We start from the raw sequence: 15,682 nt of genomic DNA, 5'->3' as shown, positions 1-15,682 counted from the left end.
ATATTGAGACTCATTTTAGGATGATTTTAGGCGAAGGAGTTTTCTGACCTGATGCTTTTCTGCTTTCCCAGAGAACACACAACACAGAGCACAAACAAAGCCTCCCCCCCCACTCCCCTATTTGAAAGTATCTTCTTTCCCATTGATCCTTTTGGTCAGGTGCCAACTAGGTTATTCGAGCTTCTTAACCCCTTACAGGTAAGAAGAAATTCTAGGCTACCCTTTATGACAGCTGGTCTGGTCACTCAAAGCCTCCAGCACGTAAACCACTCCCAGCTCTCCTGTGTGAGTGCTATCTCCAGCCACCCATGAATTACTCTTCAGGGCAACACTAGCAAACTCCCAGTCCCAGACTTTCCCCCAGAAATGTGCAGCTTGTACTGCCCAGCTCTCTGCTTCTGGACAACACAAGCTCATAGAAAGTCTGTCATTTCATGATTAGAAAATGATGTGCACAAATCCTGTTATCACAAATGGTGTTTCCCAAACACTTCCGTCCAAACACACTGGTTTAGATAAAACAATCAAACGAGTGTATTAACAACAGAAAGATGCTTAGTGATTACAAGGGATGAGGCGTGAAAGTCAGGATTGGTTATGAAGAAATAAAAGATAAAATGCAATGAACACCTAACTCAAAAAGCTGAGTGAATTCAAAGCAAAAAGTCTTTCTCACCACATGTTTCAGCAGTCTTAATGGCAGAATCTTGCAGTCAGGATCCCTCCCCCAGTCCAGTGATGCTTCCTTTGTCCTTCAAGTGTTGTTGATACCATGAATAGAGGGATCAGGAGAGACTATTTGGGGCGTCTGTTCCCCATTTTTATATCTTTTCCTCTTCTTTGAGAATCATCTCCAGCTGGGGTTCAGGGAACAGAAAGTCTGGGGAGATTGCAATTTATTTGCCAAGGTGTAAATTTCTCACTCACACCTTTTTTCCTCAAGAGAATGGCCACTTAACCAGGTGATAGTCCATTTGATTTTGTTGACACCTGGCTGAAGCATCAATTAGCCTTTTATCTTTGAGGAACTGTTTTGTGCCTGCTTTTCTAAACTTGGAATATGTCTCAGTAATGTTAAACGCTAGAATCTTACAACTTTACATACAGTGTTGCCGTGCATATTTTACTAGGACAGTAATGATCAGCAAATTATGAGTTTTCAAATGATACCTTACAAGGCATACTTTGTACAATATCCATTATAGCTTTGTAAAAAGGATGAACATGGGGATACAGACCGTCACAGTTAGTAGAGGAGTTTTGGGAACAAACTGATAAATTTAACAGTAGAAGGTCCCCAGGACAGATGGTATCACCCAAGAGTTCTGAAGGAACTCAGATATGAAATTGGTGAACTAACAACTGTGGTATGTAACCTATCACTTCAGTCAGCCTCTGTACCAAATGACTGGGAGATAGCTAATGTGACGCCAATTTTTTAAAAAGGATCCAGAGGCAATCCCGGCAATCCCAGTCCAGTAAGCCTAACTTCAGTACCAGGCAAATTGGCTGAAACTACAGTAAAGAACAGAATTATCAGGCACATAGATGAACAAACTATGTTGGGGAAGAGTCAACTTGGCATTTGTGAAGGGAAGTCATGCCTCACCAATCTATTAGAATTCTTTGAGGGGGTCAAACAAACGTGAACAAAGGTGATCCAGTTGATATAGTGTCGTTTAGACTTTCAGAAAGCCTTTGACAACAGCTCTTAAGCAAAGTGAGCTGTCATGGGGTAAGAGGAAAGGTCCTCTTATGGATCAGTAACTGGTTAAAAGACAGGAAACAAAGGGTAGGAATAAATGGTCAGTTTTCACAATGGCAAAAGGTTAATTTTGGGGTCTTTCAGGTATCTGTACTTGGACCTGAGCTGTTCAATGTATTCATAAATGATGTGGGAAAATGAGGTGGAAAAATTTGCAGATGATACAAAATTACTCAAGGTAGTTAAGTCTAAAGCTGACTGCAGAGAGTCCAAAGGGATCTCACAGAACTGGGTGACTGAGCAACAAAATGGCAGATGAAATTCAGTGTTGATAAATGTAAAGTGATGCACATTGGAAACCATAATCCCAACTAGCCATAGCAAGTGACGGCGTCTAAATTAGCTGTTACCACTCAAGAAAGATCTTGGAGTCCTTGTGGATCGTTCTCTGAAAACGTGTTGAGTGGCAGTCAAAAAAGCGAACAGAATATTGTAGGACCCATTCGGAAAGGGAGCGATAATAAGACAGAAAATATCATAATGCCTCTATATAAACCATGGAAAGTCCACACCTTGAATATTGTGTACAGTTCTGGTCGCTCCATTTAAAAAAAGATACATTAGAAATGGAAAATAATTGGCGTATGGAACAGCTTCCATATGAAGACTGAAGGACTGTTCAGCGTGGAAAAGGGACGAGTAAGGAGGAATGTGACAGAGCTCTGTAAAATCATGACGGGTGGGGAGAGTGAATAAGGATGTGTTGTAACACACGAACCAGGGGTCACCCAATGGAATGAATAGGCAGCAGGTTTAAAACAAACAGAAGGAAGTATTTCTTCACACAAGGCAGTCTGCCTGTGGAACTCTTTGCCAGAGGATGTTGTGAAGGCCAAAAGTATAAGTGGGTTCAATAAAGAACTAGGTAAAGTCATGGAGGACAGGTCCGTCAATGGTATTAGCCAGGATGGGCAGGGATGGTGTCCTTAGCCTCTCTTTGCCAGAAGCTGGGAATGGGCGACGGGATGGATCACTTGATGATTCCCTGTTCTGTTCATTCCCGCTGGGGCACCTGGCATTGGCCACTGTCGGGAGACAGGGCTAAATGGACCTTTGGTCTGACCCAGTGTGACCATTATTATGTTCCTGTAATTCTATGCCCGGCTCTGGGAGGGCAGTGGGATCTAGTGGGTTAGAGCAAGGGGGCTGGGAGCCAGGATTCTGGGGTCCTATCTCCAGCCCTTGGTGCTGTGGGGTCTGGCTTGTGTTCTCAGGAATGGTTTCTCAGTCCCACGTCTCGGTTCTCGCCACCACAGGAACCGAGTGGGTCGACCCAGAGGATCCCACGGTCATTGCTGAGAATGAGCTTCTGGGAGCAGCAGCTGCCATTGAGGCTGCAGCCAAGAAACTGGAGCAGCTGAAGCCGAGGGCCAAACCCAAGGTACGGCTGCCCTGCCCCTACCTGCGCCAGGCTTAGCAGACCAGGATCTGCCACTTTCTGCCAGGCCCCCTGGAGGCTGCTGTGCCCTGACCGGGCCAAGGGTTCCCCCATCTACATCTGTGGCTCCAAGGCCTTCACTGTGGGGAGAGCTGGGCTCCACCCTCTCCCCAGGGAGAGCTCTCCAGTGTCACTTGCTCCCGCTGCCCCTTCGCCTGGCACCACGGAGCTCCCTCCCTGGGTCACAGTAGTACCTGTTCCTTCTCCATCCATCCGTGTTGTATACATGCCCGCTCTCTGCCCTGTGTGCTGCTTGTCCCCTTCCACCTCTCAGCTCAGCTCCCTTCCCACCTGTCCCCGACGCTCCCCTCCTCTTCCACCTGGGCTCACATCCTCTGTTTCCATCTGCAGCAGGCGGACGAGAGTCTCAACTTTGAGGAGCAGATCTTGGAGGCTGCAAAATCCATTGCTGCTGCAACCAGTGCCCTAGTGAAGGCAGCCTCAGCGGCCCAGAGAGAGCTGGTGGCTCAAGGAAAGGTAACGCTGCCGAGTTGGGAGAGGCCATGAGACCTGTGGCACTTGCTACTCGAGGAGCCCGGCCAGGCTCAGAGCCCCGCTCTGGGTATTGCACAAACATCCTCTCCAAGCACAATCACAGCACGATGCTGGGGTACGAAGGGTTAGTGCGACCCTTGGGTATACAAACAGGGCAGCAGGGAGGGAATTTTACCTCTGACACAGCAGTGGTGAGACCAATACTGATCCTGTGCCCAGCTCCGGTGCCCACAGTTCAAGAAGGATGTTGATAAATTGCAGAGGGCTCAGAGGAGCCACACGAATGATCCGAGGAATAGCAAACCTGCTCAGAGGACTCAGTCTGTTTAGCCTCTCAACCAGGTTACGGGGTGACTCCCCCACAGCGGGTCAGGACCTCCAGAAAGAACCAATATTTGATCACTGAGGGTGTGATAGGTCCCCTCGGGGTGCCACCTGGAACTGGGGAACAGCTGAGCCCTCTGCCTTACCAATCTGGGTTCTCTCTTGCACTGTGGCGTAGTGACACACTGCAAAGCCCTCCAAGCTTGGACTCTCCAACATCCACAAGCAGGGACCCCACCCAGCTGTGTTCATGACTGCTCTGGCCAGCCACTCATGAACCCACAGTGGCGAGGCTCCAGCCAAAATACTCCCCAGCTCTTCAGCCTAGGACCCCAGAGCTGTACCGTCCTGCTCTGGTCAAAACCCGACCAGTGTGAATTTATTACCCAGTCCACCACTTCTACAAAGGAAAGTGGAGGTGCACTAGCTCTTGTTCATGAGCTGAGATTTATCCCTTTTGCACTTCAGACAACACACAGTGTTTTAGGTAAAATATAAAAGAGGTTTGTTTATTAACTACAGAAAGATAGCTTTTAAGTGGTCAAACAGATCAAAGAAGATTACCATAAGAAATAAAACAAAACCACAATCTAAGCCTAATATACTAGATAGGATTTGAATTAATCAGTGTCTCGCCCTGTTAGATAGTTTAAACAGTCCACCAAGGTTTTCTACACAGACAGGCTTCCTTTCCTGCCTGGGACCAGCACTTCCCCCAGTTCAGTCTTTGTTTCTTGGATGTTTCATAGAATCCTAGAATATCAGGGTTGGAAGGGACCTCAGGAGGTCACCTAGTCCAACCCCCTGCTCAAAGCAGGACCAATCCCCAATTAAATCATCCCAGCCAGGGCTTTGTCAAGCCTGACCTTAAAAACTTCTAAGGAAGGAGATTCTACCACCTCCCTAGGTAACGCATTCCAGTATTTCACCACCCTCCTAGTGAAAAAGTTTTTCCTAATATCCAACCTAAACCTTCCCCACTGCAACTTGAGACCATTACTCCTTGTCCTGTCATCTTCTACCACTGAGAATAGTCTAAAACCATCCTCTTTGGAAACCCCTTTCAGGTAGTTGAAAGCAGCTATAAGTTTCCAGGTGTTCTCTTCTGGGGACGGGGGGAGGGGGGGTGAGGTCCTGTCATGAGGTCACTCCCTCCTTTTATATCTTTTTCCAACTTGCTGGAAAGATCTTTTGCTGTGACCTGGGTCAACAGTTCCCATTCTGTGGTGCTATGTCTGAGAGGTTTCCATTGTATGCAGTTCCTGGGGTAATCCTTGTGAGTGTGTGTATTTCCTCAGTAAGAACATATGAATGGCCAGACTGAGTCAGACCAAAGGTCCATTTAGCCCAGTATCTGGTCTTCCAACAGTGGCCAGTGCCAGGTGCCCCAGAGGGAATGAACAGAACAGGGAATTATCAAGTGATCCATCAACTGTTGCCCATTCCCAGCTTCTGTAAAACAGGCTAGGGACACCGTCCCTGCCCATCCCAGCTAATAGCCATTGATGGACCTATCCTCCATGAACTTATTGAGTTCTTTTTTGAACCCTGTTATAGTCTTGGCCTTCACAGCATCCTCTGGCAAGGAGTTCCACAGGTTGACTGTGCGTTGTGAAGAAATAATTCCTTCTGTTTGTTTTAAACCTACTACCTATTAATTTCATTTGGTGACCCTTAGTTCTTGTGTTATGAGGAGGAGTAAATATTTCCTTATTTACTTTCTCCACACCAGTCATGATTTTATAGACCTCAATCATATCCCCTCTTAGTCATCTTTTCCCAGCTGAAAAGTCCCAGTCTTATTAATCTCTCCTCATATGGAAGCCGTTCCATATCCATAATCATTTTTGTTGCCCTTTCCTGAACCTTTTCCAATCCCAATATATCTTTTTTTTTTTTTTGAGATGGGGCTACCAGAACTGCATGCAGTATTCAAGATGTGGGCGTACAATGGATTTATATAGAGGCAATATGATATTATCTGTCTTATTATCTATCCCTTTCTTAATCATTCCCAACATTCTATTCGCTTTTTTGACCGTCGCTGCACGTTGAGTGGATATTTTCAGAGAACTATCCACAAGGACTCCAAGATCTCTTTGAGTGGTAACAGCTAATTTAGACCCCATCATTTTATATGTATAGTTGGGATTATGTTTTCCAATGTGCATTACTTTGCATTTATCAACATTAAATTTCATCTGCCATTTTGTTACCCAGTCACCTAGTTTTGAGAGACCCTTTTGTAGCTCTTCGCAGTCTGCCTGGGACTAAACTATCTTGAATAGTTTTGTATTATCTGCATATTTGTCCACCTCACTGTTAACTACTTTTTCCAGATCCTTTATGAATATGTTGATTAGGACTGGTCCCAGTACAGATCCCTGGGGGACACCACTATTTACCTCTCTGCATTCTGAAAACTGACCATTTATTCCTAGCCTTTGTCTCCTATCTTTTTAACCAGTTACCAATCCGTGAGAGCACCTTCCCTCTTATCCCATGACAGCTTACTTTGCTTAAAAGTCTTTGGTGAGGGACCTTGTCAAAGGCTTTCTGAAAATCTAAGTACACTCTATCCGCTGGATCCACATGCTTGTTGAAAGAATTCAAAGAATTCTAGTAGATTGGTGAGGCACAATTTCCCTTTACAAAAGCCATGTTGATTCTTCCCAACAAATTATGTTTATCTATGTGTCTGCCAATTTTGTTCTTTACTGTGGTTTCAACCAGTTTGCCCAGTACTGAAGTCAGGCTTACCGGCCTGTAATTGCCAGGATCACCTCTGGAGCCATTTTTAAAAATTGGCATCACATTAGCTCTCCTCCAGTCGTTTGGTACAGAAGCTGATTTAAATGATAGGTTACAAACTAACTTAGTAGTTCTGCAGTTTCACATTTGAGTTCCTGTAGAATTCTTGGGTGATACCATCTGGTCCTAGTGACTTATTACTAGGGCTATCAAGCGATTAAAAAAATTAATTGCGATTAATTGCACGATTAATCACACTGTTAAAGAATAACAGAATACCATTATTTAAATATTTTTTGATGTTTTCTACATTTTCAAATATATTGATTTCAATTACCACACAGAATGCAAAGAGTACAGTGCTCACTTTATATTATTTTTTATTACAAATATTTGCACAGTAAAAAACAGAAGATATAGTATTTTTCAATTTACCTAATACAAATAATGTGTTGCAATTTCTTTATCATGAAAGTTGAACTTACAAATGTAAAATTATGTACAAAAAATAACTGCATTCAAAAATAAAACAATGTAAAACTTTAGAGCCTACAAGTCCACTCAGTCCTACTTCTCATTCAGTCAATCGCTCAGACAAACAAGTTTGTTTATATTTGCAGGAGATAATGTTGCCTGCTTCTTGTTTACAATGTCACCTGAAAGTGAGAACAGGCATTCTCATGGCACTGTTGTAGCCGGCATAGCAAGATATTTACGTGCCAGATGTGCTAAAGATTCATATGTCCCTTGATGCTTCAACCACCCTCCTGCAGGATATGCATCTATGCCTATGACTGGTTCTGCTTGATAGTGATCCGAAACAGTACGGACCAACGTACGTTCATGTTCATCATCTGAGTCGGATGCCACCAGCAGAAAGAAGGTTGATTTTTCTTTTTTTGGTGGCTCAGTTCTATAGTTCTGCATTGGAGTGTTGCTCTTTTAAGACTTCTGAAAACATGCTTCACACCTCCATCCCTCTCAGATTTTGGAAGGCACTTCAGGTTCTTAAACCTTGGATCGAGTGCTGTAGCTGTCTTTAGAGATCTCACATTGATACCTTCTTTTGTCAGATCTGCTGCGAAAGTGTTCTTAAAATGAACATGTGCTGGGTCATCATCCGAGACTGCTAGAACATGAAATATATGGCAGAATGCAGGTGAAACAGAGCAGGAGACACACAATTCTCCCCCAAGAAGTTCAGTCACAAATTTAATGAATGCATTATTTTTTTAACAAGCATCATCAGCATGGAAGCATGTCCTCTGGAATGGTGGCCGAAGCATGAAGGGGCATACTAATCTTTAGCATATCTGGCACGTAAATATCTTGCGATGCTAGCTACAAAAGTGCCATGCAAACTCCTGTTGTCGCTTTCAGGTGACATTGTAAATAAGAAGTGGGCAGCATTATCTCCTGTGAATGTAAACAAACTTACTTGTCTTAGTGATTGGCTGAACAAGAAGTAGGACTGACTGGACTTGTAGGCTCTAAAGTTTTACGTGGTTTTGTTTTTTGAGTGCAGTTATGTAACAAAAAAAAATCTACATTTGTAAGTTGCACTTTCACAATAAAGAGATTGCACTACAGTACTTGTATGAGGTGAATTGAAAAATACTATTTCCTTGTTTATCATTTTTACAGTGCAGATATTTGTAATAAAAATAATATAAAGTGAACATTGTACACTTTGTATTCTGTGTTGTAATTGAAATCAGTATATTTGAAAATATAGAAAAACATTCAAAAATATTTAATAAATTGCAATTGGTATTTTATTTAACAGTGCGATTAAAAGTACGATTAATCGAGATTAATTTTTTTAATTGCAATTAATTTTTTGAGTTAATCACATGAGTTAACTGCGATTAATCAACAGCCCTACTTATTACTGTTTAGCTTATCAATTTGTTCCAAAATCTCCTCTAATGACACCTCAATCTGGGACGGTTCCTCAGCTTTCTCACCTAAAAAGAATGGCTCAGCTTTGGGAGTGTCCCTCACATCCTCAGCCGTGAAGACTGATGCAAAGAATTCATTTAGTTTCTCCACAAAGGCCTTATCATCCTTGAGTGCTCCTTTAGCATCTTGATTGTCCAGAGGGCCCACTGATTGTTTAGCAGGCTTCCTTCTTCTGATGTACTTAAAAAATTTTTGCTAGTATTTCTGAGTATTTGGCTAGCTGTTCTTCAAATTCTTTTATGGCCTTCCTAATTATATTTTTACACCATTAACCTTTAAGCCATTAACATTGTTTGGCCTTTTTACTGTTGTACCTGAAAGGCTGCTTGTGGGTGTTTTCAACCTCACAACGTGTTCCAGTAACACATACAAAGCCAAACTTCATAACTTCACATACAACAATGGTACATACAATCCAACCAGATATTACTGTCTAGCTGATCCAGACTTTTAGAATGATACTTCACAAGGCACAGTTTGTGAAAACATATCCTAATTATCTGACCGTGGTGAATAAGGGAGTGCCTGGGTGTCACAGTGGACTCTTCAGTCTAGCAACAAAAGATTTAGTGGATGGAAATTGAAGCCAGCAGTAAGGTGCTGGTGTGGGTAGTTGGCTTTGAAGCGGGAATTAATCCAAGGAAGCCCTGTAAGGGGCCTGTGCTATGCAGGGGGTCAGACTAGTCCTATGGCCTGTGGTATCCAGATCAGACAAGATGCTCACAATGGTCCCATCTGGCCTTGGAGTGTCTGGCTCTGAGTCCCTGTCCAGGCCCGGTGCCTTCAGTGGGAGGGGGCAGACAGCCCTGGAGTGCCCTGCCGCAGAGGTACCCCTCCCTGGGTGCTGGATGCTCTGGAGAGCAGGTCAAGGCCCAGGGTTTCCTGTGCCCATGGGGTCCTGGGGCCAGGGACAGAGAAGGGCTGCATGCTCGCTGGGCCCTGCGCCATTACCATGGCTGGCAGGGGGCCGGGCACGGCAGGGCTCACTCACCTGTCCTTGCTCCCGCAGGTGGGTGCCATCCCTGCCAATGCAGTGGACGATGGCCAGTGGTCCCAGGGGCTCATTTCAGCCGTGAGTATCAAAGGCCCTTTAGTATCAAGGTCACTATCCCCGGGCCCTGCCCCAGGGTGGGGGGCAGGTTCCTCCCCGCTTGATGTTCTCCCTCCCTGGGACTGGGGTGCCGTCTCCTTCTCTGTGGGGAGCCTCTTCCTGTGAGATCCTGCCCCTTCCTTCCTCATGCCAGCTGTAGCAGAGCACAGAGGTCGCTCCTTTCCCTCCTCCCATCTGTCCCGCTCCCTGGGACCCCTCCAGACGCCCTGCCCTCCACGGTCCCGCCCCCCCATCCCCTCCCCCGCAGGACCTCGACACCCCCCATGACCGCGCCCCGCCCTCCACGGTCCCGCCCCCCATCCCCTCCCCCGCAGGACCTCACCCCCCCCATGACCGTGCCCCGCCCTTCCACATGGCCCCCCCATGCGCCTCATCCCTATCCCCGCAGGACGTCGCCCCCCACACGCCCTGACCTCCTAGGCTTTGCCCTTCCACACACCCTGCCCCCCAGGACCTCGCCCCCCCCCGCAGGACCTCGCCCTTCCATGTGCCCCGCCCCTTTCTTGCTCTCCCCCAGGATCTTGCCATTCCAGGCTCCTCCCCACTCACCCCATCTCCTTCTCCCTGCCAGGCCCGCATGGTGGCGGCTGCCACCAACAACCTGTGTGAGGCTGCGAACGCGGCGGTGCAGGGCCATGCCAGCGAGGAGAAACTCATCTCCTCCGCCAAGCAGGTGGCTGCCTCCACGGCACAGCTCCTGGTGGCCTGTAAGGTGAAGGCTGACCAGGACTCTGAGGCCATGAAGCGGCTGCAGGTGAGTCCCTGAGCCCACTGCCCCGGAAGGGCCCCCTGGGTTGGGTCGGGGGGGCTGGCTCCCCGGGGACAGCAGGGGGCTCTCTGGAGCTGGGGCGCATGCCAGCACAGGATGGGGCATCCCAAGCAGGGCTGGTGTCCTGGTGCTGGCAGGGCCCTTCCCACCGCAGGGCGTGGGGTGAGTGGTGCTCCCCACCCTGTCAGGGCCTGTGCGCTGAGGGCGGTGGGGCAGGTCTTGGGCCTAGGAGTGGGGTGTGAAATATCAGCCCTGCCGCACTGTAACCTGGCCTGCCCGTGTCTTTATAAAGCATGATTCAACCTGCGGGAATTAACACCCCCAGGGCACCAAACCCAAGGCTGCTGCCAGCAACTGAGCACAGTTCCCTTCCCAGCTGCACTGGGCTGTGCCGGGTCACCTGTTCCACGGCACGGACTCCAGGGTTACCAGGGCTGGGGTGACGCCCGCTTTACCCCACGCTGTCCAGGACCCGAAGGGTTAATGATGACTGGGTGAATTGGAGCACTTCTGCTCCAGCAAGCATAGGATGCGAGGTTAATGCGGGGGCAGAGGGGGACGGGTGCAAACCCTCAGGCTGCGGCACTGGAAAGTTTAGCTGTGCGTGCTGGAGCCCGTGTCCTCCCCACAAAGGGTTTACTGGGGAGAGCGAGTGAGACCCTGGCTCTGGCGCTTGCGAGGCTAACGGGGGGGCATGCTCTGGTGCTCAAGGAGTTACGGGGGGGCAAGGCCCTGGCGCGGGGGCATGGGGTGCCTGTTGTCCAGCTCAGAGGCCTTCCTGGCAGCCCTGTCACCCCAGCCCCCTCCCAGAGTACAGAGACCTTTGTCATGCCCAGCCCCCACTTGGGGTCCGGCTCTGCCTGGCTTTGGCCCTGAAATGGCCATGAGCAGCATTTCCGCCGCTCTGCGCTGCTGGCCACACGCAGGAATCCCTGGCAGCTCCCAGCACCTGCACGACCCGCAGCTCGGGGGCCCAGGCACGAAAGCAGAGCCACCTTCACGGCAGCAGCCCCCGGTGTCCAGGCCACCGCCTTTTGCCCTGACCCTGTGCTTGCAGGAAGTCCCCAGCTTGGCCTCCCCACACCCCCCTGCAGTCACCACATCCCACTGCTGCCCCCATCCTCTCAGCCACCAGCACGGGTCCTGTTGCCCCTCACTGACGCCTGGAGCCTCCACCATGCCCCCACCAGCCCTCGGCCCCCGTCATGTCCCCTAGCCAGCCTACCCCAACCTTCCCCCAGGAGCCTAGTAAGCCCTGCTATTGCCATCCTGGGTGGTGGCTGCCCACTCTCAGGTCACAGAACCATGTCCCTTGCCGAGTCTGCACCACATTCCCTTTCTCTCTGTCCAGGCCGCTGGCAACGCTGTGAAGAGGGCATCGGACCATCTGGTGAAGGCAGCCCAGAAAGCAGCCGCCTTCCAGGACCAGGAGAACGAGACGGTGGTGGTGAAGGAGAAAATGGTCGGGGGAATTGCGCAGGTGAGGAGTGGGGGTCACGCCTGAAGTCTGCAGGCAGCTTGAAACAGCAGCCCTGAGCAGGAGAAATGCCCCCTTCCTTCCAGGGAGTGTTGCCTCTGAAACCTAATGATAACTCTGTCCTATCCCTTAAAACTGTGTCACTGCTGCTTATTTAAGTGGATACAGCCAGAGAGTATGCTTCCCTCGCAGCCTCAGGGCCAAGAGCTGCCCAAACCTCCGCCTTCCCCCTTGGAAACGTCTCTGCTGTGGCGAGACGCTGCCTGCACCCCTGCGGGGGCTGAGAATGAGGCTGGGGTCGAGACATGGCATTGGATGTTAGGACAGGAATTGACAGACAGGGTGAGGCCTGGGGTCCTGTCGTGCCTGGAGCACCAGCACCAGACACTTCAGAGGCTGGTGCAAGCAACTTGCAGTAGGATAATCTGCCCCACATCAGGCCTCCTCCTGGGCTCTGACCATTGGAGTCCCACATCCACCCCTGAGCATGAGATTGGATATCCCTGCCAGAATGTTAGCAGTAACTGTTGTAGCTGGATATTCGTGGTAGCTACATACCAAGAGCCAGCTCTGTGGGGCCCATGGGTGAGACCCTGGCTCCCCGGCCTGAAGGCGGCTCTGTGGGGCCCACGGGGAGACCCGCTTCTCAGCTCTTACAGGATGCCTGGAACATGGAATGTATGTTTGTCCCGATGGGGGACTCCGGCCATGGGGCACGGGGTCAGGTGGAGGAGTCAGAGGTTCAGCGTAAACCAGGGAATACCGCGTAGCCCTGGATCTGATGCTGGGGCCAGGATGCGGGAATAAGAGTCCAGCCCGCTGCCCTCGGCTGCAAGGCAGCAGTCACACACCTCTAGCGTGGCCCCGGCTCGCTGGGGGATGGCGGGCTGCAGCCGGTGCCCTCAGGGCCCTGGAGCCCCTGGGCGGGGCGGACTCTCAGCTGCGTCTCTCCCTGGCAGATCATTGCAGCGCAGGAGGAGATGCTGCGGAAGGAGCGGGAGCTGGAGGAGGCCCGGAAGAAGCTGGCCATGATCCGGCAGCAGCAGTACAAGTTCCTGCCCTCAGAGCTGCGGGACGAGGGGCAGAACTGAGGGGAGCGTGGCCATGAGCGGAGCCTGCCCACCCCCACTCACCGCAGAGACTGCTGCCCCCGCCTCCTGTTTACTACAGGCCTGCCCTGAGCAAGGATTGCCTGGATCACCCAGACTGGCCTGCTGCCCTGGGGCCTTGTCTGCCACTGCCCCCCGCTGCTCCCCGGGGGGCTGCACCAGCAACTCCCCGCTTCACCGCGCAGCCGGAGCGCCACGGGCCCACGCTTCTGAACTCTGCTTGGGGCACGGCCACCGTGCCGGGTGCTCCATGGGCCAGGAGGAGGCTGGCGCTCTGCAGGCCTGGGCTGGGGCTCACCTATGCAGCTGCCTCGAGCCCTGCAGGGCTGGGGCTGCACCTCCCCCCAGCTCTCCCTCCACCCCTTCCCCACCCACCCACACCTTTCAGGCGTTTTCCTTTGTGCCTTTGTGGGTTCCGCGTCTCTGGGTGTCAAGCGTGGAGACGGTTCTCACCCAGCTCCACTCTGGGGCCAGTCGTGCAATGTGGGGACAGAAACTGCTTCCCTGGTGACTCTTGCACCAAACCACCCCTCACCTCTGATGCCTTATTGCTGGCTGCACCTTCCCTGTCACCCAGTGTGTCTGCTCCAGGGTGCGAGGGGTTAATCTCTAGGTTTGCCCCCCCCGCCCCATTGTGCTGCCTCCTTGCAGGGACCTGCCTGCCCCTGGAGCAGCCCCCAGCCAGCGCCCCCTGCTGCTCCTTCTTCCCAAGTGCCTGCAGTGTGCATCCAAGATTGCCAGTATTTTTGTAGTGTTGAATTTCGGAAGTATTGAGTCTGTAGGTCTCAAAGCTCATTTACTCGCCTGTTTCCCCAGCCACTAACCCCCCTCCCCCAGCATCTCCTGCCCTGGGCCACAAAGCCCTGCATCCCCCTCCCCCTCCTCTGCTCTGGGACCCTGCACTCGCTGAGGCTTCTCACCCCTCTTATTTTGATACTCTGAGCTTCCACTGTTAATCATGAAGGGAAAGCGGCTGCCCTGCCACTCCCGGGGTGGGGAATGGGACAGCTCCTTGCAAAGGATTCTTCATCAATAAAACCAGCTTTCCTGCTTCTTTGGTCTGCATCAGTGGCCACAACTCAGCTGAGTCCGCTCTCCCCAGGCTGCTGGGAGAGACCACAGGGGCCTCGTCCAGACACTCCTCTCTGCTGGGGGCAGCTGCTCCCTCCCTGTATGTGAGATCCCAGGGGCCTCTCCTGGGCACTCCTCTCTGCTGGGTGCCCCCTCCTTCCCCACTGCTTTTAGAGCCAAAGCATAGAGGTGGCAGAGTTTTCAGACCCTTTGGTGCTCAATCTGCCCCATTATAAACCTTCCCCTCTGAAAAGCTCAGTGGGCCCAAGACTAGGGTGACCTTACACAAGCTGCCGGGTCTCGATCCTGCCAGAACAAAAAGCAGCTCTTTGGTTTTAGCAGAGTGGGGACTGAATTTCCCTCCCTGTCAGGCAGTTGGGCCCGTGCTGCCCTTGAAGCCCCCAGCCGGCTGCTCTCAGCCAAGGAAGCAGAGGAAGGAGCAGCCGACGCGGCTCTGAGCACAGATCTCGCCCCAGCCCCTTGGGCCAATGCCCAACAAGCAGGCAGGCTGCTCCATCACAGGGAGGGTCCTGCTGCTTGGGAGGTTCTCCTGCCACTGGCCCAATATTCATTCTTCTCCCAGGGGCTGGGCTGAGCTTGGCCTGTGGGTTCCAAGTCTGCATCAGCTGGGGACTTCCCCATCTCCCTTCAGACTGTGCGGGGAGAGGGGTGAGGCCAAAGTGCCCAGGGCAGGGCCACCACCTTTGCTCTCCCTCTTCCCCCTCAGCTCGCAGGCAGCCCCCCCTCGAAGGAACAGCAACCTAAGAGGCTATATCCAGCAAGGAGCAGACACTGGGCTCCCACATCCCTGCCTCCCAGCTCCGCAGCCTGCTCTGGGCAGGGACCAGCCCTTGGTCCAAGGCAGGGCATGACCTGAGTCATGGGTGAAGATGTGGGTCCTTCTCCAGCATCACCCAAACCCCTCCCACCATGTCTCACAGAGAGCTCCCTGAATCCTGGCCCTAAACTGCCCCCTCCCCTCCGGCACCTGTCCCATCAGCTCGCCAGACCCCACAGCCGTTCCCCTAGCTACCCTGGACTAGAGCCTCCCCAGGGGCTGCTCCCTCGACCTGCGTCTCCCCAGGGCACAACTCGATGCTCCCAGGTGCTGACGCCTGGCTGTAGCCCTCACCCCTGATGCAGTGAGGCCTCCCCCATGCACTCAAGTGGCCCTGCTCCATCTGCTGAGTTGAACCTGAGCCCCTGGCCGCTCCCCCGAAGAGCTGCTCTGTGCCCACACCTACCGGGGAGTTGCACTCCTCCACCCCTGGCTGGGCAGGGAGGTGCTGGGCCAGAGCAGGGCTGGACTTGCTGCTGGAGGGCGCAGGTCCAAGTGCAGACTGCCCTGCAGTGAGGGGCCTAGACCCTGAATGGCCGTCCTACCCTGGTGATGCCGCCACACTGGGACGT

At 51.4% G+C, this 15,682-nt stretch overlaps 1 protein-coding gene across 2 annotated transcripts in view; it reads left to right on the top strand.

Moving 5' to 3' along the window:
- Nucleotides 1-14,254, top strand: part of TLN1 (talin 1) — a 135,787-nt gene extending 121,533 nt beyond the window's left edge. For both annotated transcript variants that reach the window (XM_077816565.1, XM_077816566.1), the window contains exons 52-57: nt 3,022-3,146; nt 3,555-3,680; nt 9,745-9,807; nt 10,418-10,600; nt 11,967-12,095; nt 13,052-14,254. In XM_077816565.1, coding sequence (XP_077672691.1) covers nt 3,022-3,146; nt 3,555-3,680; nt 9,745-9,807; nt 10,418-10,600; nt 11,967-12,095; nt 13,052-13,183 — 758 coding nt within the window. In that variant the 3' untranslated portion in view covers nt 13,184-14,254. The remainder of the gene's footprint in view (nt 1-3,021; nt 3,147-3,554; nt 3,681-9,744; nt 9,808-10,417; nt 10,601-11,966; nt 12,096-13,051) is intronic.
- Nucleotides 14,255-15,682: the final 1,428 nt, after the last annotated feature.

Source organism: Eretmochelys imbricata, chromosome 5 (assembly GCF_965152235.1).
Source record: "Eretmochelys imbricata isolate rEreImb1 chromosome 5, rEreImb1.hap1, whole genome shotgun sequence".
Lineage (NCBI taxonomy): Eukaryota > Metazoa > Chordata > Testudines > Cheloniidae > Eretmochelys > Eretmochelys imbricata.
This window is presented reverse-complemented; position numbering and strand designations above follow the sequence as displayed.